A 23,419-nucleotide genomic window follows, 5' to 3' on the forward strand; every position below is an offset into this window, starting at 1 on the left:
TAATTAAATATTTTTTTAAAAACCTAATTAATTCATTTATATTTTCTCAGAAACGTTCATTTGTTATCAGAAACTAGAAATCAGTCCATCGAGACTGATTGACAGATAGTGTGACACAGACCACCGCGGGCTACCTCTCACGATTGCCGATAGGCTAGAGACCATGGTTGATGTGTTGGCCATCTCTGGTCGGTTATAATGACTTGTTTCGAAGACATGAAAAGGGTTTCAATCAAGGACGTGTCGCTTCTGATGTATGTGGTCCAGATTTCAATTCCCGGTTTTATCTCATTTTAAACTATGGATCTGCCTTTGCTTTAGCCGAGGTTAAACATCAGATATCAAAGCAAACCAAATTGAAGCGGTTAATTTGTTGTAGCTTTCGTAGTTTGGAAGTCTGCTCGCATTTCATGAACAGAAACCGGGAAAAGATATTTCTTTCATTTTTGTCAACAGAACAGACCACTGGACGACATATATAAACAAATTTTTAACAAAACCTGTTTTTAACCAGATATTTCCCACTTTCCTTCCAAGAAGCTGGCAGCCAAGGAGGGTTGGAAGCGGTGACCTATTCATTCCTTTGTTTCTCTACGGGGGGCTATACCTGGCTTGCATGCGATAAGTTGAACATGTCGAACTTATCGCATCGTATCATATGCTGGAGAGATATCATGAGATAAACTAATTTAGACATGATGATTTCTGAAATTTATCTCTACCCTTGATGATTTATCATAACGTCTAAACGGCCTCTAATAAAAGTATAAGAACTAACAAGATCACCATTATCAAAAGTTGTTTGGTTTTGAGTTTTAATGTCCCTTTCAAGCACAGAGACTTCATGAGACTGGACCTACAACATAACGTGGAATCCATATGAGCTTTCACAGAAAATTGACTCTCTTTCTTAGCTAACCATATAACCAGAAGGAAGTTCATCACCGTCATAAGCAGGGACAGCTAATTTTACTTTAGTTAAACGATTTCATCAATTTCCACTACATTTCGTGTAGGTATATGTATTTTTGTATCCAGAAATCTGGCAACATGGACTCAACATTTCGAAAATAATATACACCTCGCCCCCCTGTCCCTCGATTCAAACCATAATTGTAGATATCAAGCATTTCCGGCTTCAATACTGGATCCTCATGGCTTCCAAGTTGATCACCGTTCCACACTGTGAAACGTAACTCACTTGTTGTAGACATACCAATGAAGTGTACAAAGAAAGGTTAAATCACTACCGTTTTAACGAGGGGGAAAATATTCAAAGATAAAAGCAATAAGACAATAGATAAATTTCATTCAGCTGAACAAAGTGGTTGATATTGATATATACGAGGTATATTCAAAAAATACTGAACATTGGAAATAGCCTGTCAACCTTCATAGGGAGCGCGCTGCCGATACAGAGCGCACTAGAGGCAGGTTTAAACACAAGCTGCTATTTGCTTTGTTTCGCTATGACCGTTAGTCGTCTAACAACAGTCGCTGAAATGAGCACATGCACAAACTGTTCGCCGGATTACTGACAAAGTGATACTGAAAGAGCTTGAAGAACAATGTGCGTATGTGAAATTTTGCTACAAACTTAATAAAATCTTCCCGAAATATTTCAATTATTTAATCAAGTACACGGCGGAAGACTATGAGTCCAAAATAGTATTATGAGTGTTTAAGCGTTCTGAAAAGGACAGAATATTAGTTAGTGAGGATCCCTAGTCTATTCGATCTTCCACATCAGTATATGACGACCATGTCGAGATTCGTAGAAATGATGTGATTCGTAGAAATTGTCGTTTAATTATTCGAGAAGTTGCTAACAAAGTGTCATAAGATCATGACATCAAATTTTGACTGGAGAAACCCTATTCACGCGTTGTTTCACATCCGCAGTTATCTGGCAAAACATGGACTTAGGTTGTGACCCATCCACCCAACTCTCCGGACCTATCCCAGTAAACTTTCTCCTTATTCCGAAACTTGATATTGCTTAAAAAAAACGTCGGTAATATGAACGAAACAGATTTTCTAGCAAAAGTTTGGTCTTTCTTTCTAAACACACTTCGTATGCCAGTGTTAAAAGCTCATTAGTAATTTTCGGGAAAAAAAATCTGAATTAGTGGTGGGCACAAAAACCGGTTTTTCGGTTTTTAGAAAAACCGGTTCGGTTTTCTCCGAAACCGGTTATCGGTTTCCTCCAAAACCGGTTCGGTTTTCTCCAAACCCGGTTCGGTTTTTCACATGATCCGGTTTCGGTTTTCTTCAAAACCGATTCCGTTTTTTTCAAAACTTGTTCTATTTCTGACCAGAGCGGTGTTTCGTTGTTCTCCGGAAACCAAATCCATTTCCACAGAAATAGTTTTATGTTTTCGAAAAGTTTTCACCGAAACCAGTTTCGGAGAAAACCAAACCGGTTTTGGAGAAAACCGAAACCGGCTCCGGTGAAAAACCGAACCGGTTTTGGAGAAAAGCAAACCGGTTTTGGGGAAAACCGAAACCGGTTTCGGTGAAAAACCGAACCGGTTTTGGAGAAAAACTAAATGTCGGTTTTTCGGGTTTCGCTTTTTATAGAAACCGGTTTTCGGTTTTTATAAAAAACCGGTTTTGCCCATCCCTAATCTGAATACCTAAAAATTGATGCTGTACAACAATAACGCCACCTATTATTATAAAATTAATTCTAAAGTATACCCTCTTCATTATGACGCAAGTTAGAAGATAGTACATTATATAGTTAATTAGATTAAGTCCAAAATCCTTTAATTTCTATTGACATAAAATATTGTCCATAGATGAGTTACATGTCACACCGACACCGACTTGAATAAAGTGGCATGCTTACGGATAAACTCTCATGTGTATGTTTCGAAAAATATCTAGGAAAACTAATTTTTATGGCGCTAAATGAAGCATTTGGTTAGTTGCTATTCTGTAGTAGTTGATAGTTTTTTCCTTCTAGAATAGATTATTTGCTCACTTATATATTATATATAAAAATTACACAGTAAGTAGTAGACTGCAGAGATAGCATGGGTCAATGAAAACTTGACCCATGATCCATTAACCCACTACCCACCGTGACCCACTCTGACCCATGCCCAATATGAACCACTCTGACTCATGACCCATCATGACCCACGATCCATCGTGACCCAACTTGTCCCATGTCCCATTATGAACCACTTTGACTTATGACCCACCATGACCCACTGTGACCCACTCTGATCTACTCACAAATCTTCACCTACTTGACCCACTTGACCTAAAATCCACTAACCCATTCCATCTCCGGTAGTCTGAATATCTGTTATTGCTTGATATCTCCTAAGAGAAAACAGTTCTTTTAAGATAGAGTTCTAAGAAAAAATAATAAACGTTGAAATGCTGTAGATTTCTAAGAGAAGATTAAGAGAGGTAAGGACATTAAACTTGCGTAATACAAGTCCAGAAAGAAGTAAATAATTTAGGCTTATAATAACAGTTTCAAAGAGTTTACTTACACAGACCAGTAAAGGCCTACTAACCTTTAAAAAATGAAAATTTCAATTTTATTAAAAAAAAGAAAGAAAAAAAGATTTAGCTTCCTTTTAAACCTCAATTTGCCAATTTGCATCTTCTTGGTATGCAGTACTTGTACAAAAAGGTGTTTCGCAAATTAGTTTTTGAAATACCCGTTTAAAAACACAAAAAAATACAAAGATATCCAACAAAAGACTGCTATTAACCACACTACAATAGAGGATGAAAGAACTGCTTCTTTATATTACGTGTATTTCAAAAGAGTTTTCACTTCCGATGGTTTATTTGCCTCTCCATAATATGATTAACACACAGTAATATTTTCAAAATGATTTCAAAACAACGCCATTCTCTTAAAGCTGAGATTGAACTCTCTCTAATTGACAATTTTAAGGTATAAAATATACTTTTAAAGCAATATATGTTGCACACAATACTTTTACTGAAATAACTGCTGTTAATAACTGTTAATAACATAGATCATTATATATCAGAAGGAGAAAATGTAACTTTTGAAAACCATTTGAGAAGTTATATTTAAAGGTACGGTACCATATTTTCAAATACTGTAATTGAGACATTTTTCTGAAACTTTCCAACTGAATAATAGGAAGTTAAGAACACATGATAATTATTTTGGCAATTTAGTTTAGAGTGAAAAAACTTGACTACCTGGTGTAGTTATATGTGTGAATCATGCCGTTGTAAGTGTTGTGTGGAGGTCTCTCAGACATAGATTTTGGATTCTTGAAAGTAGACGAAAGTATAAGGGTTCTTTATTAGTACGTTAGATGTAAGCAGCATGAAACAAAAAGAATTTACAGCATATTCGCACCACTATCTGAAGACAGAGTACAAGTAGCTTAGAAATTTTAAGTGACTAGCGTAGATTTAACTGACAATCTGAGTTCGAAAGATGAAGATTTACAAGGCTTGGATTATCCTGTTTACATGTGGTGTGCTTAGAGCCGCCTAGCTTGAAATCTTTGTCTACTATGGGTTTTTGCTTGGCTTTGAAAGGTTTATAGCTCTACGAGGACATCCAAAAATATCATGTAATTATAGTGACAATAAGACAAATTTCGCAGGTAGCAGAAACTTCGGTCAAAAGATTCGAATAGATTTTCAATCTACCTACAGCTGCATGGTGACGTGGTTTCTGGGAGATATTCATACAGATTGTAAAGTCTTCAAAGAAGAGTACTGGGATGTGCATCTTTGCTGTATGAAGATTATTGTGTGCGATTATGAAGCCACCGTGAAATCTAGGCCTCTCTGTTACGTTTCCGATGATTCCCATAAACTCATTTCTATTACGCCAGTAACGTTTTACCAAGATATTTCTCATGTGGGTGTCTCAGATTTAGATAATTTGGATCGTTTGTTTCTTATAAAAAACTTCAATATCATCATAATTTGAGAGATATTTTGAGAAAATGCTTCAGACATGAATATTTAAGCCAACTAGCACAACGACCTGGTGCTGAGAGGATGAAAGTGCTATGGAAGTTTAAAGAGGAAATATGCAAATTAATCTGACAGGATTTCTGAACAGTGAAGAACAGTGATAGGATGAATAGTCTATTGCTGGAGGTAGGAATTCAGAATCAGAGATGAAAATACTAATAGAAGAGATACAGTAGTTGAACGAGTTAGTACTTACCACGATGACTAAGAGGAAGAAAGACAGACATTTTTGATAGCCCGAGGAGGGTGTTGAAAGGATGAAAATGCTATAGACCTGTTTAAAACAAATCGACAAATTAATCGGACAAAGTGTTTTGTAAAAACGGAAGTTTTCGATATTCAGTTGTTATTTACAGTTACGTGTTGATATGTTAAAAACAACGTTAAAGTAATTAGTAAGATCATTAACATGTTGGTGAAGAGTTTACAGGTTTTATATGGGTATAGAGTGTGAGGGTTTTACATTTAATAAGAAGGTACATATACTAAGAAAGAAAATATGGACTCAGTATTTGTTAGTAGTTAGTCGAAGTAAAAAGTAGAGTTTTTTTCCTTATTTTAATTTTTATTCTTTTACACCAAGTGCTTACACTACAGATATATTATTTATTTGATATAGCTCTCAGGTTTACACAAACTATTACCAAATGTCATTCATTATAGAATATTATGAACATTTATCTCGATTATTTTATATTTAAAAAAAAAAAACATCGGACTATCTACTGGCTGGTTGGACCACCTCTACCCTTGAAAAGTTTCAAATGTTGTAATACTCTATAGCCCAATTCAGTACCTCGATTATGTTATCACACAACACCTGATGATTCTCAAAATATCAAGAAAGATGAAAAGAGTAGCTTGGCCCTTAAGTAATGTAATCGACGTTTCTCCTGGTAGAGATGGATAATATAGAGTTGCTCGCTTGAAAACTTCTTAGGTAAGATGATTCGACCTATTCATTGAGTTTTTCTTTCGGAAATGACTTCTGCTGAAGGATCACAACCGGAAAAACATAAAAGAAGTGCAGATATAGGTAACGTTAAGAGGACGAACAACAAGAAATGGTAGATAAATGAAACTTTGTCTGAACGTTTTAGATTTAGGTAATATATATTTTTCTTTGATTAATGCATTAATCAGAGGTGGGAGTATATTGAGTTTGTTGAGAGATGAGAAATTACATTAACAAGAGGTGAATACCTGATGATTTGTAATAGTAGCCTGTGGTACCTGAATAAAAGGAGGTAAAGCGTTGCAGTCGAAGCTAGGAAAAATAAATAGTTATTTTTTTTTAGTTCCTTAGAGTGTTCTTGTGGTCCCGCGTAGAATAGTTACTAACGTTCTTGGCTTTGGTGCGAGCGGTCCCAGATTCGATTCCCGGTGGGGGCACTCGGTCGCAAAAGTATAATAGCTTTCTCAAGACAGCCATTCTGAATGAAGTTTATCCTGGGTTTTTCTCATTCATACCAGGCAAATGTCGGGATGGTATCTTTAATAATGGTCCTAAGCCGCTTCTTTCCTTCCCCACTACATTCTTCCTTTCCAATTCCCCAAGCACTGTGATCGTCGAGGGACGTGATCCCTCATATGTGTGACGATTTTACATGACCACAGATGCCGAAAGCCCAGATTTCCTAATCTTTATCCTAATTTTTAATCAAAGCAGTGTTCTTTCTGGTTTCTTTATTTTAATTCGCCGATCGGAAACACTCTGAGCGCGGATGTAATATTATTTTATTTCTGTAATACTTATTTTAAGTCGACCAGTGGAAACATTATAAACGCAGGTAGAATATTACTTTGCTTACGTGCTTGTACTGAAAATACCGTTTTATCTCTGTAAGTATTGAAGAGTAAAAGGAAATGAAGTATTTATTTGCTTGTTTATTTATCTCAAATTGACCCTCAACTCGGGAAATATTATGAGCACGACTTATACCATTTTATCTCTGTAAAAATTCTGGCAAAGGATTCTTTATTTTTTCTTTATACCAGGTTGACCATTGAAAACGTTATAAAGGTGGTTACAATATCATTACTGTATCTTTGTAATTGTACTGATCATACCATGTTATATCTGTAATCATATTGATAACGTGTTCTTTCTGATTTTCTTTATTTCAGCACAGTAGGTCGAATGCTCACCGAGTGGTTCTAATGAATGTAACATTTGGATTGAATGGTAACTTCAGCTGTGAGGTGTCTGCAGATTTTCCCTCGTTTTCTACGTTATTGGTGTCAAAGAAAATGATAGTTGTAGGTACGGCTTTTTTTCCTTAACATTCTCACTTTTATCATGTTATTACACGTCATTTTTTTTGGTAAAAGAATGACTAGTACTTGCTTGCTTTCATCTTTTATATTTACACACACACACACATACATATATTATGACACATATTATATGTATGATGAGAAAAGGACAGTTAATTAACACCATCCCTGATGTAATACATTTTGCTTGCCTTATTTTGCTCACGTTGTTATCTCGGTAGACATACGGTGCACAAAGTAGTATCTACTCAACGAAGCATAAGCGCATGCTTCCCTCAGGTGCTGGCAACAGTGCTTTGGCCCTCTTCTCTCTTGTAGAACATACGTCAATAAACACACTAAATGTGGATATCTTGGAGCTTGTTTGCTTACATAAAAACAAAACAAGACATTCTGATCTAGCACTAAGTATGTATGCACATGTATATGAATGCATTCTTTTTTTTTTAAAGTTTCCGGTTTCTTTTAAATGATTATTAAATTTGTCTCTGTATAATAATCAGGGGTGCCCATAAGGGGGGGGCTATGACGCAAACTGCGTCATTGAAATATTTGGGGGGGATTAAAAATCTATATAAATATGTTTGAGGGTGTGTAAAAATTAATCGAAAAGATTTTTTTTTTCATGGAAGAACACTTACGGATAGACAATTGAGGGGGGGAGGTGCGTCATGGACATGAGGGGGTGGGCATCACTGTAATAATGGTTGCGCATTTGAGTTCATGTTATGTATTTAGATTGCTTTCGCTTAGCCGAGAGCTTATCGCACATGTCTTTGGTGCGTGTGGTCCCGATTTTGATTCCTTATTGCAGCAGCAAATTTTCGATTACCATTATAGTGCACTTACTGAGTCACTGAAATTAAGTCAGTGGTAAAAAGTCAGAAATTATGATTCTAGGCATCAGTCTGCTGATTTCACAACACCAAGCTGAACATTTAAAAATACACTCCAATGCATATCTTCATCTAACATATAGCTTCAAGAATAAAGGAGATGTATTAAAAAGAATTAATCAATTTAATAAAGGCATATTTTATTAAAAGAAAAATTCTTCAAACTTCCAGCTGAATTTCTGTTACTTCCAGATTAAGTACAAAGTTAACGATGTCGATGGTACGTTTTCTTTTAACGCTTAATCGGTTGAAGGAAATTAATTTTTCGCTATCTATTGTCATCTTTGCTGTGTAGTGTGCAAAATTAAAACCGGAAATTCTTTATTTCTACAAGTTCCGGTAGGTTGATCACCTGTATCATCAAACTTATTCCTTGGGGGTGGCTCAAGGTGACCAGACGTCCCGTTTTAGCCGGGACAGTCCCTTATTTTCAAGCATTGTCCCGGTTTTTTTCTGATTCTCAAACGGGATGCCTAAATGTCCCGTTTTTAAGCAAAACTGACCCAGGTGTCCCGTAATTATTATTCAAAATATAAATGGTCAATGCAAATTCTATACTCTTCCGTACCAACACGCATTGGGAAAGTTCAGCGGTGCCTAGAACTTCTGAATATTCAAATGAGAATTGAGTGTTCTGTGGTTCAAGTGGGAATTGAGTGGGAATTCTGAGTATTGAAGTAGTTAAAAATATTGTTGGGTAGTGCTTAAGTTAGAAACGCTGTGTTATCATTCTTACTTGTGTATTTTGTAAATTGGAAACACTGCTGAGTCCCAAAATGCAATGTGAAAGTCATCCCCCCGCCCCCCGTCACCGATTCGTGTGCGTCCCGTTTTTGAAAGTAAAAGTTCTGGTCACCTTGGGGTGGTTCAGTGCTAGATAGCTCTTCTCAGGTGAATGGAACCGCGTCAAGCAAACTTTGTGGTGGACAAACACCGTTGTGTGGGTTTTCTCAGAGTTCTCCCGTTTCTTTTCACTTCCTTCATTCCACCATTTCTCATCATCACCGTCTCCCTTAGCCTCAAAGGCATAATCGTGGGACTTAAAACTTACAGATTTTATTTTGAACTTATTCCTAACTTTCATTCCGTCCAAAATTGACTATGACCCATCAAATAACTTAGCTCTCCACATTTTTCCTTTGATCTCCCGGACCCATGGACAGACAATATATATATAACGGAGTTTTGATAAACCAAATTCTCTAGAAATCATTAACACTACTAAGTCTATAGTGCGAAATTTTTTATCTCTTCGAAACGTCAATACTTTTTATATAGTTTCTCTAATAATCGGTGAAATTACTTTTGTGTGGCAATTTTTATGTTGTGTCTATTTTCCTCTTCAAAACCACAGCAATCACGTACAACAGTGCCATGCCGTGGAAAATCAGCGAGTGAGGTCCACAGACTACATGCAAAGCGCCACCATGATTGGCGCGAGGAGTAACAAAATTTTCAAAAATAACATGATTTTGAGCGCTTTTTATTATTTTTCTTCCATTATATGTATCTATCTATCTATATATATATATATCTATCTATCTATCTATCTATATATATATATATATATATATATATATATATATATATATATATATATATATATATATATATATATACTTTTTCCTCCCGAATTTTGCATCCTTCTTACTACGGCGCCTTGGGCTTCGCCCCACTCGCCACTTTCGGGGCAAGACATTGGGGTACAATAGCAAAACAAGCCGAGAACTGTACTATGTCTTCTGATTTTTGCTCTTTTGTTTTCTGCACTGAGAAAAATCCATTATCCGGACAGCGGTATATTGTACAAATACAAGGATTCGTTATGTTTACTAAGGAAATCTGTACGGAGCGTACTTTATCCATATACTACACAGGTACTGCCTTTTACCCGCTTAGATATTACATCATTTCGCTGCAGGATGTCTGACATCTAACAATCTTCTGTATTTTACATACATATACGTATGTTAAGTACTTCAGTTATACGTTATATACGTCCATCTGTACGTGAGATCCAGACCGCCTATAGACACTCTTTCTTTCGCCATGGCTGACGTCATTGAACTAGCGTCTTTTGCTTGCGAAACGAGGTTGTTACAATCGGAAAAGAAGAGAGGAAGGAAACAAAACCTGGGTAAGTGCACTAGTTAACTATTACTTTAGTTAAATATTCCATTAATTATATATTCTTTTAGTGTAACTTGCTTTAGTATAGTACTAAGTAAGTAATATAGTTTATGACTACAACTCGTTAATGATTGAGGAGAATGGAATGGGTGAATCTGAATTTTGAGAAATCTTTGAATATTAATGTTTTGAAACATTTTACGTTACAAGGGAGCAAAATGAATGTTATGTGTTTATTCATTCCGTTTTATATGTGACGATTTATTACGTGGTGCAGAGTTACTACAGGACTGCTTAACATAGTTGCTAAGAAACCGTTTTCAGCGCGAAAATTCCCTTGTGTAGTGAAGATTTAGGCTTTAGGTCTCTGGGCTTTCGGCATCAATGGCCTTGTTAGCCCGTCACATATGAGGGATGACGTCCCTCGATGAGCACACTATCCGGGTAAAGGAAGGGAAGAAAGGATTGGGGAAGGAAGAAAACGGCCTGGGACCTATATGTTAGGTACCACTCCGGCATTTTCCTGCTGTGAATGAGGAAAACCCAAGGAAATCTCATTCAGGATGGCTGGACCTAAAATCTTTTGATACTTTTTCGACTGAGGAAATCGATCCCCAACGGGATCGAACCCGGGACCGTTCGCACCGAAGGCGAGAGCGTTAGCAACTACGCTACGCGGGGCCACTTGTGTAGTCTAGAAAACTCATTTTTATTAGGATATTTGCATTTTTTTTTTTACTTTTAGTTTAACGCCCCATGATTGTACATAAACGTAAGTGAGAAGGTGACGATGAGATACATGATAATGGTGGAATCAAGAAAATGTAAGGAAACTGGAAAGTCTTAAGAATAACCACACCTACAGTGTTCACCAAAAGGCTATTTGTCGGGAGCAGGAATCGAACCAGGGACCTAACAGGTCAGAGGTAAGCGCTCTACTACAGAGCTTTCTTTTGTTTAAAGAACTTGTTTACATTGAAATATATATATTTGACGAAGATATTGATATATTTTACAGCCTCACTGAAATTTAAAAAAAAAAAAAGTAGTCAGGGAGAGCTTACTTGTCAGGTTTTTATTTTTTAAATTTAATTTGATTTGATTTCTATTTATTTATTTTTGCTTGTTATGTTCCCTAGTTAATTAATGTTTGGGTTACTGAGAATTAAAACCTTTTTAGTATTATTGTTATGGCATCACTTTGGAACCAAAAAGTTTGAATTTTTTTTTTCTTGTGTTTTCATATAGGAAGTTGGTAAGTTTGTGCCTTAGCATTGGTTTGGTTTCTACTGTAGAACGTAATTGAAGGTCATGTTGAGTTGAGTCTTGGCGGGTTTGAGTTCGTGAAGTGTCAGGCACTGATTGTGCCCCTGTCTTCTGTCTGTGATGTTTCCTGGTTTTGGGCAGTGACGTATTTATGTTGAGGAGTACCAACGCAGGCCGCGTAACTACAACACAGCTTCAACAACTACGAGAGCCAGGCGTTTTAATTTCACCCTTCGTTCCGGCGTGACTAATGCAGTATAGTACTAGGTTCAAATTCTATGGCTGGTAAAAACGTTATGGTAAGAAACACAACGTAATAGTTATTAGTTTAATTAGTGTTTCTTCATAGTATTGTTTCACTATTTCTAGAAGGAATTAACTATTAACGAAGTAATGAATAAGCAAAAACACACTTTGATTGACGTTTACGATTTCTCATACTCCATTGAGGATGTTTTGATCCTCAGTTGCGCAAACATCCAGTGTGCGTTTTTTTTTTTTTTTTAATTTTTTGTTGCTTACACTGCCTTACAGATGAGGGTTATAGTTAAGGAGCCGTACTTCCCATTTAGGGAAGGACGAGAAACGCCATACTTTCAGGAATTATTCATTGACTATCTAGGACAGCGTTTCCCAACCGGTGCGCCGCGGCACACTGGTGTGCCGTGAATGGGCCGCTAGTGTGCCGCGAGGAAGTCGAAGCAAATTATTAATTCTATAGCAATCAAATTGCAAGACGAAGGAAAAATGTATATTTTTATTTCACATTACTATGAACCTCTACTATGAATCTACAACTTTAAGTTTCATACCGTGTTACTTTTCTGTACATTTTTAATGTTGAAAATATATATTGGTTATCATTGTTGTGACTATTATTGCTTCTTTATTGTTGCAGACTATTTTGTAACTTGAAAATTTAAAATAACATTCAATCCTTTCGACAAATTAAATACATTTGTATTTTAAAAGTAAAAAAGATTTGTTTGTTCGTTCGTTATTTAGTGATCTTACTTCTTAGTGAAAGGTTGGATACAGTTTTCGAACAAGAAAGCTTAGTTTTAAAAACCTGAGTCCAATATTTCATTGCAATTGTTTTATATTTTTAAATTAGAATGAAAAATAAGCATAATAATTTACCACGGGGAAAAAAACAGTGATTGAGCTTTCTTTTCTGTGAGAAGGAGATCAATAATCGCAGAAAAAATACTAGTTTTATATTTACAAATAATAATATCTATGAGTGCGCCGCGAGAATTCAAGTTACATCCGTAGTGTGCCGCAAGTTGAAAAAGGTTAGGAAACGCTGATCTAGGATGTTAAAAAGCAGGTAATAGACTGAGTTCTTGCCCTTGTACTTAGGGTGTTTAGGTAGTGCAACAATAAGATGTATCCTCGTGCACGGGAGATGAGAAGTAGCTGTTCTTAACTATTACCCAGATGGGTTCCCTCGTGGCTAAGTGGTTAGTGTACACGCCTTTGGCGTGGGACACCCGGGTTCGATTCCCGGCCGGAGCTTATGTGGTTCGGATTTCACGTTAATCTGTAAGTCCATGTCTCATACAGCCTTGCTGCTGAAAGGAACGTTAAAATGAACTCAGCACTGCTTTACAGATGCAATTGTTCGATTCCGAGTTCGAATGAAGCTTTTTACGGGCAGGGGGTGACTTTTATATATACAATCCAAGCATTTTAGTTATCAGTCAGTGATGTAATATATATATACAGTAATATATACTGTAATATATATATACAGTATATATATATATTACAAAATTGAAAGTGACTAAGTTTATGACTCTCAATCTCTTAGGGCCGCGGTGGCTCAATGGTAGAGCGTTCACCTCTGGTGCTTGGGGTCCCGGGTTCGATCCCAGCTCCCGCCAAATGAACTTTGTGGTGAACAAACACCGCGTGCGTGGGTTTCCTCGGGATTTTCCCGTTTCCTCCCACTTTCTTCATTCCACCATTTCATTCATTGCTCATCATCACCGTCTCCTTTAGCCTAACCGGCATAACCGTGAGACATAAAACTCAAAGATTTCATTTCATTTTCATTTCCATTGTAGCTCTCCCCGCAACCAGTGTTGCCAAAATGTTGACAATAAGTTTGCGAAACGAGAGGTGGCGACTCGAATTTTGGGTGAAAAGTCGCTATAAAAAATAATCGAGAAATTCATTGTCTATAAGCATTGTTTTAAAGTTGTAGATGTAAACTAGACAATATGTTCTACTCACTGCCGCAAATCCCGGGGGGAGGGATGACGGATACATGTCCCCTCCAATCTTGGAACTGAGGGGGAGTTTTCCCCAATAATCCGATTTGAAATGTGTTTCTTGGGAGAAATTTGATGATTTTTGTCCAATTGCTACAAAGGAACGTGAGATAAAATAGACGTCTCCCAGAATAAGCCTCAAATCTGCAGCTTCCCAATGCTGAAGACAACTCTGATACTCCACAACATTGTTTTTCAACTTCATAACTATTTTGGACATCGCAAAATAAAAAGTATGGTAACGGTCTTACCCTTCCCCCCCAATGTTGAAGACAGATTTGCACCGCTGCTTCTACTCACATCTTTGTAAACAGGGCGCAACCAATCCTTGAATTCAGGGATCATTTCAGATTGTTTCGGGTACTTTTGTTCATATTGTGGAGTCAAAATAGTTCCGAAATAATTAACACTACAGTACTTACGTTAAGCAATTTTTTGTAAAAGAAAAACTGCAGAATAATTAAAAGACCCCAAAGAACAAATATAACAAACATCCACATCGCCTTTATTCACGCATCTATAGCTAATCTTTTTGCTATCGGTAAAGATGTATTACGTGTGTCTCTCAACGGAAACTGCGAACTAAAGGACATCAAGTTTGTAGTTCTTCTTCGTTAGAGCACAAGGGCAACATAACAATGCAGGATTGTGGGCCAGTGGGTACGCTGTATTTCCAAACTCTTCATCACTTGCGCTGATTAAAACAAACAAACAGAAAAAAGAACAAACAGAAGCATTATTAGTTCAAAAACTGTTTTGAACTAATAATGCTTCTCTACAGATGAAAATTTTGTTTGCAGCAAAAAGTCGCTAAATGTATAAGTAGCTGAATCGTCATTTAAAAATCACCCATAAAAGTCTCCAATCGGAAAAATTATTCGTAGGGCGACCATACGTCCCGTTTTGACCGGGACAGTCCCGTTTTAGGGGCGTTTCCCGGCCTTCCCGTCAGTAGATGGAAAAAAGTAGTATTCGTCCCATTTTATGTAAATGAAAGAAGTAAATAACAAACCCAGTACCTTTACTCCTTTTAAAAGTATTAATAACAACAAAGAGGCAAAAATTGAACTGAAATTCCCTATATTAAACATACTCTATAGTTCGTAGTACTGCTCGAAAGACAGCAGAGATTTAGCAGTTGGTTGTGTGTTGAACAAACTTCAACGTGTCTTTCCTTTTTCATAAGTACCCGCTCAGTAACTAAGAGAGAGAGAGGGGGAACTCTGATATCAAGGCACTGATAAATGAAATGAAATGAAATTTTTGAGTTTTACGTCCCACGGTTATGCCGATTAGGCTAAAGGAGACGGTGATGATGAGAGATGAATGAAATGGTGGAATTAAGAAAGTGGGAGGAAACGGGAGAACCCCGAGAAAACCCACGCACACGGTGTTTGTACACCACAAAGTTCACTTGGCGGGAGCAGGGTTTGAACCCGGAACCCCAAGCACCAGAGGTGAACGCTCTACCACTGAGCCACCGCGGCCCCAAGGCACTGGTAAGAACAAAGGTAGATCTAAAAGCCAGAACCTATCCCGTTTTTAACTGAAAATTTTATGGTCACCCTACGCTATCGTTGAGGTCGAATTCCCCTGATTTAGTGACTTTTCCCAAAATTGGCAACATTGACCCCCACCGAACAACACCAAGTCATCTGTAGCCTAGCAAGCATAATAGTGGGACGTAAAACTTAAAGATTTTATTTCATTTCGAACAACACCCCCAGAAACCTACTGTTGTACCATTCCCAAAACACCCTTTTGTACAATTCTCCCTATTCGAAAAAAATTGTAAATAGCAGGGTTCATACATAAATATGGAACTCAATTTCCCTGAATTTTCCAGGTTTTCCAGGTATTAATTTTGCAATTTCCAGGTCTAGTGGAAGAAACTAATAATACGAGAAGACATAAATTTTAAGAATACTATATTTATATATTTGAGAATGGCCACCCTTCTCCCCAATGAACGATTGCAATTAAATATTGAGTCACAAGAAAATAAATAATCAAAACAAATAAAATTTAAGTTGAAAAATATTAAGTTGAGAAGCCTACTAAGGGAATTAATTAAACACTTTTGTTCCATACTTGAATACATTCAAAATATATAAAAATATTGGGTTGGGAAAGAAAAAAGGGCCCGCGAGATTTTAACAGATTCTTGTAGTACTCGACGACAGAAATCGATTACTGAAAGAATTTTCAAAATCGGCGCAGGCAAATATGGAGAAAATCATATTTTCATGTACCTGTTCAAAATGGGGAAGGAAAAAGGGCCCGCGAGATTTTAACTGATTCTTGTAGTACTCAACGAGAGAAATCGACTAGTGAGGGAATTTTCAAAATCGGCGCAGGCAAGCATGAAGAAAAACCCATTTTCATGTACCGGATCAAAATGGGGAAGAAAAAAGGGCCCGTGCGATTTTAACTGATTCTTGTAGTACTCGTCGAGAGAAATCGATTAGTGAAGGAATTTTCAAAATCGGCGCAGGCAAACATAGAGAAAATGGCATTTTCATGTACCGGTTCAAAATGGGGAAGGAAAAAGGGCCCGCGAGTTTGAACCGTTACGATGTATGTTCACGAATGTGCTCGTCTTCTCATATTTAGTTAATTACTGTAGCACTGAAACATGTGACACAGAGTCACGTTGTGGATGACTCTGCAATCGGCAACCACTGCACATATACTCCTCCAGTCCCACAGTTTTATTATTTCGATCCATTCCTCACGTGCTAACGGCATGGTTTAACATCTGCAAGAAAGAGGTAAATGTAACGTTCAATTGGCAATAGCTTTTCACCAAATTAAGCTGCATGAAATCTGATTGCATTTTTGACATACTGAGAAAATTCTAGCCCGTGGCCATATGTATCACATATCCCACCAGTTCATAATAAAAATTTTGAACACAAAATTACGGTCGTCCGTGTGATGTACTCCCAAAAGGCCTAATGTGTATCACCCACCTCACATTCAATGAAACCACATCCGTGTAGAATTTAGAAAGGAACTTCTTATGATGTATACAGTATGTCTCAAAAGTTCCCTGACATAGGGTAACTCTGTTATTATCAGAGTTACAGCAAAATGTAAGAGGAAAAATCATATCGAAATATGACGTTTTCAATCTAAAGTGAACACTTTTTTTTTTTTTTTTTTTTCAAAAAAAATCGGACGAGATATTTGTGCTGTATACTCTTTATGCACCCAAATTTAAATGAAAATGCAACGTTGTCATTTACCTGGACCCACAACATAAGTGAATGAAGTTCCTGTTTGAAACGGGGGCTGGCCATCGAAATGTTAGCGCAGAAGAAAGTAACTTCATTCACTTATGTTGTAGGTCCAGGTAAATGGCAACGTTGCATTTTCATTTCACATTAGGCGCATAAAGAGTGTACAGCGCAAACGAGTCATCCGATTTTAAAAATTCCTTCACTTTAGATTGAAAACATCATATTTGGAGATGCTTTCCTCTCCTACATTTTGTTGTAACTCTGATAATAACAGAGTTACCCTATGTCAGGGGACTTTTGAGACACCCTGTATACCTTATTTAATGTATGTTTTATGTCACTATAACTGTAGTATAATTTAGTTTGTTTAAATTTACAATTTAATATAAGTAGATTCGGATTTACATGCGTAGGATTTTGTATGCATCTAACTAATGAATTCTTTTATATTCATGCTTCACTTAGTGACTTGGCTTTGGACTGCAACTGATTATTGTAACCCATTATTGCTTGAGAAGAAACAAGATATCCGAATCTTCATTTGAAGAAATCAAAGGTCTATTGGAAAGCTGGGGATTACAATCATTAATTTCTACATTTCAAGGTGCGTAAATTATATATTCTGTGTTTCTTGTTAAATTACTATTACTATTATTGGGTTTAGAATCAATCAAGCACTTCATGATATTTTATGGGGATCAAGATGGGTGCCGGATAGATAAGTATTTAAGCGTCAGGTTCTTAATTCTTTTCAATTTAATATTTAATCAATGATTATTTTCTCCCTCGTTATTCGACCAAATCGTATTCCAAGATCATCAATTTTCATTACTCAATTCTGACCGTCAACCTACATAGCATATTCGTAGGACGTAAAACAAAGATTTCCTGTTATTTTTTTTGTTTCTATCTCTTTCCTCCATAGCTGTGAAAAAAAACGCCTTCAGCATCATAAATTTGTATGCTACTTGCGCCTTCAGTCGTCTACTCTTCGGTGGCTCAGTGGTAGAGCGTTCACCTCCGGTGCAGGGGGTTCCTGGTTCGATCCCAGCTGCGCCGTGTGGACTTTGTGGTGGACAAACACCGTGCTCGTGGGTTTTCTCGGGGTTCTCCCATTTCCTGCCACTTTCTTTATTCCACCATTTCAGTCATTTCTCATTATCACCGTCTCCTTTAGCCTAACCAGCATAACCGTGGGACGTTAAAGATTTCATTTTTTATTAACCTCAGTATTTTATAGTGTATTCTTAAGCTTAAGGTGATGTATAATTAAATTTTGAATTCAGTTAACTTATTTTATTTCTCAGATTGTTTTTAAAATGAATGTACAAACGTTTATTTTCATTCTTGAGTGTTTAAAGTGATGTATAGTTATTAAACATAGTATTTAATATTGTACTCTTAACGTGAAAGTGATATACAGTTAACTTTTGAATTCAGTTAACATTTTTCTTTCTGAAATTGCTTTAAAAAGTATGTAAAAACGTTTCTATTTTCTTTCTTGAGTGCTAAAAGTGATGCAAAGTTATTAAGCTTACTACTTTATATTGTATTCTTAACCCTAAACTGATACACAGTGAGTTTTTGAATAAATTATATCAAGTTATTTGAGTGACGAATACTGGTAGAAAATCCTGACTACTACTGGAACATTTTGATTTTAAGGTGACGACTACTGGTGCAAGGATTTTAAAATATTGTTTTTCCTTCAACGGCTACTCCTTTTTGAATTCTGACTATATGGTCATTATAGGAAGGATCAGTGAGTCCTTCCAACTATGGTACAGCTCCGACAGATTCACGATGCTCAGAGAAGAGACAAAATAGTATGTTTTCAACCTTAAAGTGAGAACCATTGGCGTTTTTACCCTGCTATGCAAAAGTAAGTGAGTACTCCAATGGGGTTCCAATGTGGTACCTAATTTCTGCATTTTAGATATTTGGAAATACATGTCTCTAAAATGTAAACAACTGATTTTTTTTTTAACTGAAAAGTGCAACTCGGTAAGCCTTATGGATACCGAGATATGGGAAAATAAAGAGCGATACTATAGGTATGTGGGACTTGCATACTTGACGCTAGAATTCGGAAATTGAATTAAAATATGACTAACGGCTATCAAGATGTTGTCAAATAAAGGGAGGACCAACACAGTTAAGGGGTTTTAGTGTTAGATGCTAAAATTTCCGAAATCGGTCATAGAAAGTTAATAAACACCAGTAGCAATTTCATCTTAAAGTAATTAGATATCTTCAGGGGGTGTTAGAACATCATGGAGTCTACCAAAATTAAATTTTAAAAGCTTTTGAAAATATAATCTGACATTTGTAAACAATATTTGAAATATGTGTTTACCCAAAACTTCCAGCTAGTACATCTAACATCTGGAGAAACACTGAAATAAAAGCGTATGAGATCTTGAAATTTCGGAAACAATTATTGGTCGCAACAAAATTAAATCAGATGGGTACTTCTATGGCTTAAATGAGTACCTTAGTACAATTTCGATCGAAAATTTAGTTCAGTCCTAGGTTTTCTTCAGGCAATTCCAAGGGTTCATCGAGCTGTGCAAAAGAATGAAAAGTCGCTGTCAATATCTAAGATAGTCGAGAAGATATAAGGAATTATATATTTTATGACGTAAAAATAGATCTTTATGGATTTGTACTTTTGGGTCTTTCCCATAAGAAAAAAATTCAGGAAACTACTGTATATACCTTAATAGACAATTCAATGGACGGGGATACAGTAGCTTAGTGGTAGGGTTTTTAACTAGTCTTCTTTTGCAGAAACTATTGGAGTTTTCACTTATCCCATAGAGATACGATCATACTTAACTCCCTATTTCATTTTAAAATTAAATAAAAGGAAATATTTCAGAGTAGCGACCCACGATTATGCATTTTAGTCTCAGGGAGATTACGATTAAAGCAAGTGAATGTTGTTGACAGAATTGATGGAATGCAAAGGTGGGAGGAGAGGTAGTACCCCTAGAAAACCCACGAATACGATGTCCACTACAAACTGACGGCCGCGGATCGAACCACGAACCCAATACACCAGAGGTAAGCACTCTACCACTAAGCCACCGTGCTCCCGCCCATTTAATTTTCTATTAAGGTATATACCGTTGTTTTCTGAAATTTCTTCTTACAGCAAAGACTCAAAAGTACAAATCCATGTGGGTCTCTATTTTTACGACGTCATAAAATAATTTCTTATATCTCGCTTGCTATATTAGATATTGACAAAAAATGTTCACTTATTTCAGAGCCCGATGAACGCTTGTAATTGTCCAAAGAAAATTTAGAGCTGAATTAATCTTTCGATCGAAATTGTACTGACAAGTCTGAGGTAGTCACTTAACCCATAGAAGTACCATCTTATTTAACGTTTGTTAGGATCAATAATTGTTTTCTGAAATTTCAAGATCTAATACGCTTTTATTGTATGGTGTCTCTCTAGCTGCTAGATGTACTAGCTGGAAATTTTAGGTAAATACATATTTCTAATACTCTTTACAAATGTCAAAATATATTTTCCAAAGCTTTTAAAATTTAACCTTGGTAGACCCCATGATGTTCTTAAACTCCATGGAAGTACCTAATTACTTTAAGATGAAATTGCTACTGATGCTTATTAACTTATTCGGAAACTTTACCACCTAACACGAAAATCCCATAACTGTATGGATCCTCCCTTTATTTGACAATATCTTGATAGTCATATTTTAATTAATTTTCTAAATTGTACTGTCTAATATGCAAGCTCCACGTACCTATGGTGTCGCTTTTTATTTCACCATATTTCGGTAACTGTTAGGCGTACCGACTTGCAGTTTCGGCAAACACACACCTCTAACGTTCTTTAAAACGTTATTAAGACATATTTTAGAATATTTAGAAATGAGAGTTCTGCGAATATCATGGTACCTATAAAGCCCCATCAGGGCGTGTGTGTAGTGTATTTAATTGAAATTACTTTTGAGGTTGTTGTAAGCCCTCGTAATTACATTTCCGAAACTGCACCATCTAGTACTCAAACCCCACACTTCTATGGTGTCGCTCTTTATTTTCCCATATCTCAATATCCATAAGGCTTACCGAGTTGAGGTTTTCGGTAAACAGATATCAGTTCCTTACATTTTAGAGACATACATTTCCATATATCTAAAAAAATACAGACATTAGATACCCCATGGTACCCCGAACACCATTGGGGTACCCACTTACTTTTGAATAGTAATACATTTTGAGTTGTTATTCAGCATCAATAAACACTTCGTAATTTTTCTATGTGCAACCTAAAAGTCCATACCTGACCGAACAGATTTTGTCCATTTAATCTAAAAAATGTTAAGATACTTTGTATTGTTAAGTACAACCAAGTTGAGCACACCGAATGTAACATTTTAAATGTTTTCTGATTTTTGTTTCAGGTATTTCGTGCATCAAACCAGGATTCTGCTTGAAAGACAGTGAAAAGAAGCAGTGTAGGTTGTGGCTAAAAGTACGTCCTTTCTGAAGACAGACCCAATTGTACTTACATTCTTTTGTACGAACATATAACCCTAATAAAGATACTGTACTACAAATTATTTCTTTCTTCCATAAATTAGAATAAAATATTGTCTCTGTTTAAAGAAAATGTTTGTTACTGTTAAGTCATTTCAACTCTTTTTCTCTGTAATAAGAACATTATCTTTCGCAATATTTTTTTATCTTCGTGCTATTACGTTTGAATGAAGTAAAATTCTATACGAAGCACTATTATTTCAGACATGCATTAATAACTAATGTATTGTTCTGTATGTAAGACAATGTGTATACTGAACATGTCTAGCAAAGGTGTTGTTTTAATACAGAATCTGTAACTCAGCTTTTCAGTAGTCAACTTTATTGGGAATCCGAAGAAAGAAGTAAAAAAAAAAAAAAAAAAAGTTCGACTTACCAACGTATATGTGTTCGAATTCTGGACTAATCCAAATTATCCAGAGAAATCATATATTTTTTGTTGCAATTTCAGATGTATCCTTTATCCAAGTCGTATGAAACGGAGACTTCATACATCGCTATACTTTGTATGAACTATGTTCCGTATTTACTTAATCACTTTGTAACTTTCTCTAGTGTTGACAAGGCCGCAGGTGTCAATCGAATAGTTTAGTGTTTCACTCATGTCACCTTGTGACTAAGGTACGTCCTGTCGGTATATATATATGGTACTGGGTTCAAGTAGCGATAAAATACATTTTTAGCATTAAACAAATGCAAAAGTCTACACGAAATGAGATACCATGATCTCTGACTTACGGATAACAACATGAACTAATGGTACTGAGTGTGATTGAGTTTACTAGTTACTATCTGGCTAAAATCAGTGTTCCTTTAGCTATAGTTCTTTTCGTGCTCTGAATTGCAAAGTTTGAAATAACAGTTTTAAATTATTGTATATATATATATAATATCTTCCGAGTAATTCTGAGAATCATTGCTCTTTCTTTAAGCAATGTATGAGACTGTTAATCCGCTCGTTGCTTAAAATGTTGCACTAAGAAGGATGCACCCACGAAAATCCAAATTTGCAGAATGTCTAGAGCAGGGAAGGATAAATATGTTTAGTCGATGGCTGCACAACGCCTCCGCTGTCACCACGTTGTCGCACAGCGAATACGGCGGACGTTTAAGAGTATTCTGCACTTACTATTAGGTATCGGCCTGGGAACTTTGGCGCAGCTACCCAGCCTCCTTCTTGGTGTTGCATTTTTATGGCGAGTACTGAGTAGAAATCATCTTGTGAGCGAACACGTTTTCAGCTGACACCATACTTTTAATTGTTGCGACATTAAAAAAAAAAAAAAACACCTGTTAATTAAAATGTACAGAGAAGTTGTTTGAGTTTGAATATAGGATTGTATATGGCTGTGCATTTTGCATTATTATTAAAGTGCTGGAACTAACTAACAACAAAGCATATGATAAATTCTTACAGTAATATATCACATATTGATTTACTCTGTATGAAAACGAAAATAGTTTAACATATGGTTAACCTCCTTTGTGCCCATAATTTTAAAATTAACGCTTGTGTCACTTTTCAACAATTGGCTTTGCAGTAGCTTCCCAACGAATTAGCAGGAAATCCAAACTTATAGGACACCCTGCAGGTAAATACATTTCTTTGGACACTTTCACTGCTCCAAACTAAGATTGTTAATTTTATTATTATTGGCACAAAGGAGATCAAACATATTTTAAGCTATTTAGTTTTCATACAGAGTAAAACAATATTTGACAACATTACAGTAAGAATGTATCATGCATTTTGCAGTATGTT

The 23,419-nt window shown here is 36.2% G+C and overlaps 1 protein-coding gene across 1 annotated transcript in view; it reads left to right on the plus strand.

Moving 5' to 3' along the window:
* The window catches only part of LOC145662477 (uncharacterized), a 443,342-nt gene that overhangs the window by 288,518 nt on the left and 131,405 nt on the right, over nt 1-23,419 (plus strand). Inside the window, exon 3 of the mRNA XM_081728083.1 lies at nt 7,123-7,258. Within this exon, the coding sequence (XP_081584209.1) occupies nt 7,123-7,258 (136 nt within the window). The remainder of the gene's footprint in view (nt 1-7,122; nt 7,259-23,419) is intronic.

Source organism: Thermobia domestica, chromosome 10, assembly GCF_964235325.1.
Source record: "Thermobia domestica chromosome 10, izTheDome1.hap1.1, whole genome shotgun sequence".
NCBI lineage: Eukaryota > Metazoa > Arthropoda > Insecta > Zygentoma > Lepismatidae > Thermobia > Thermobia domestica.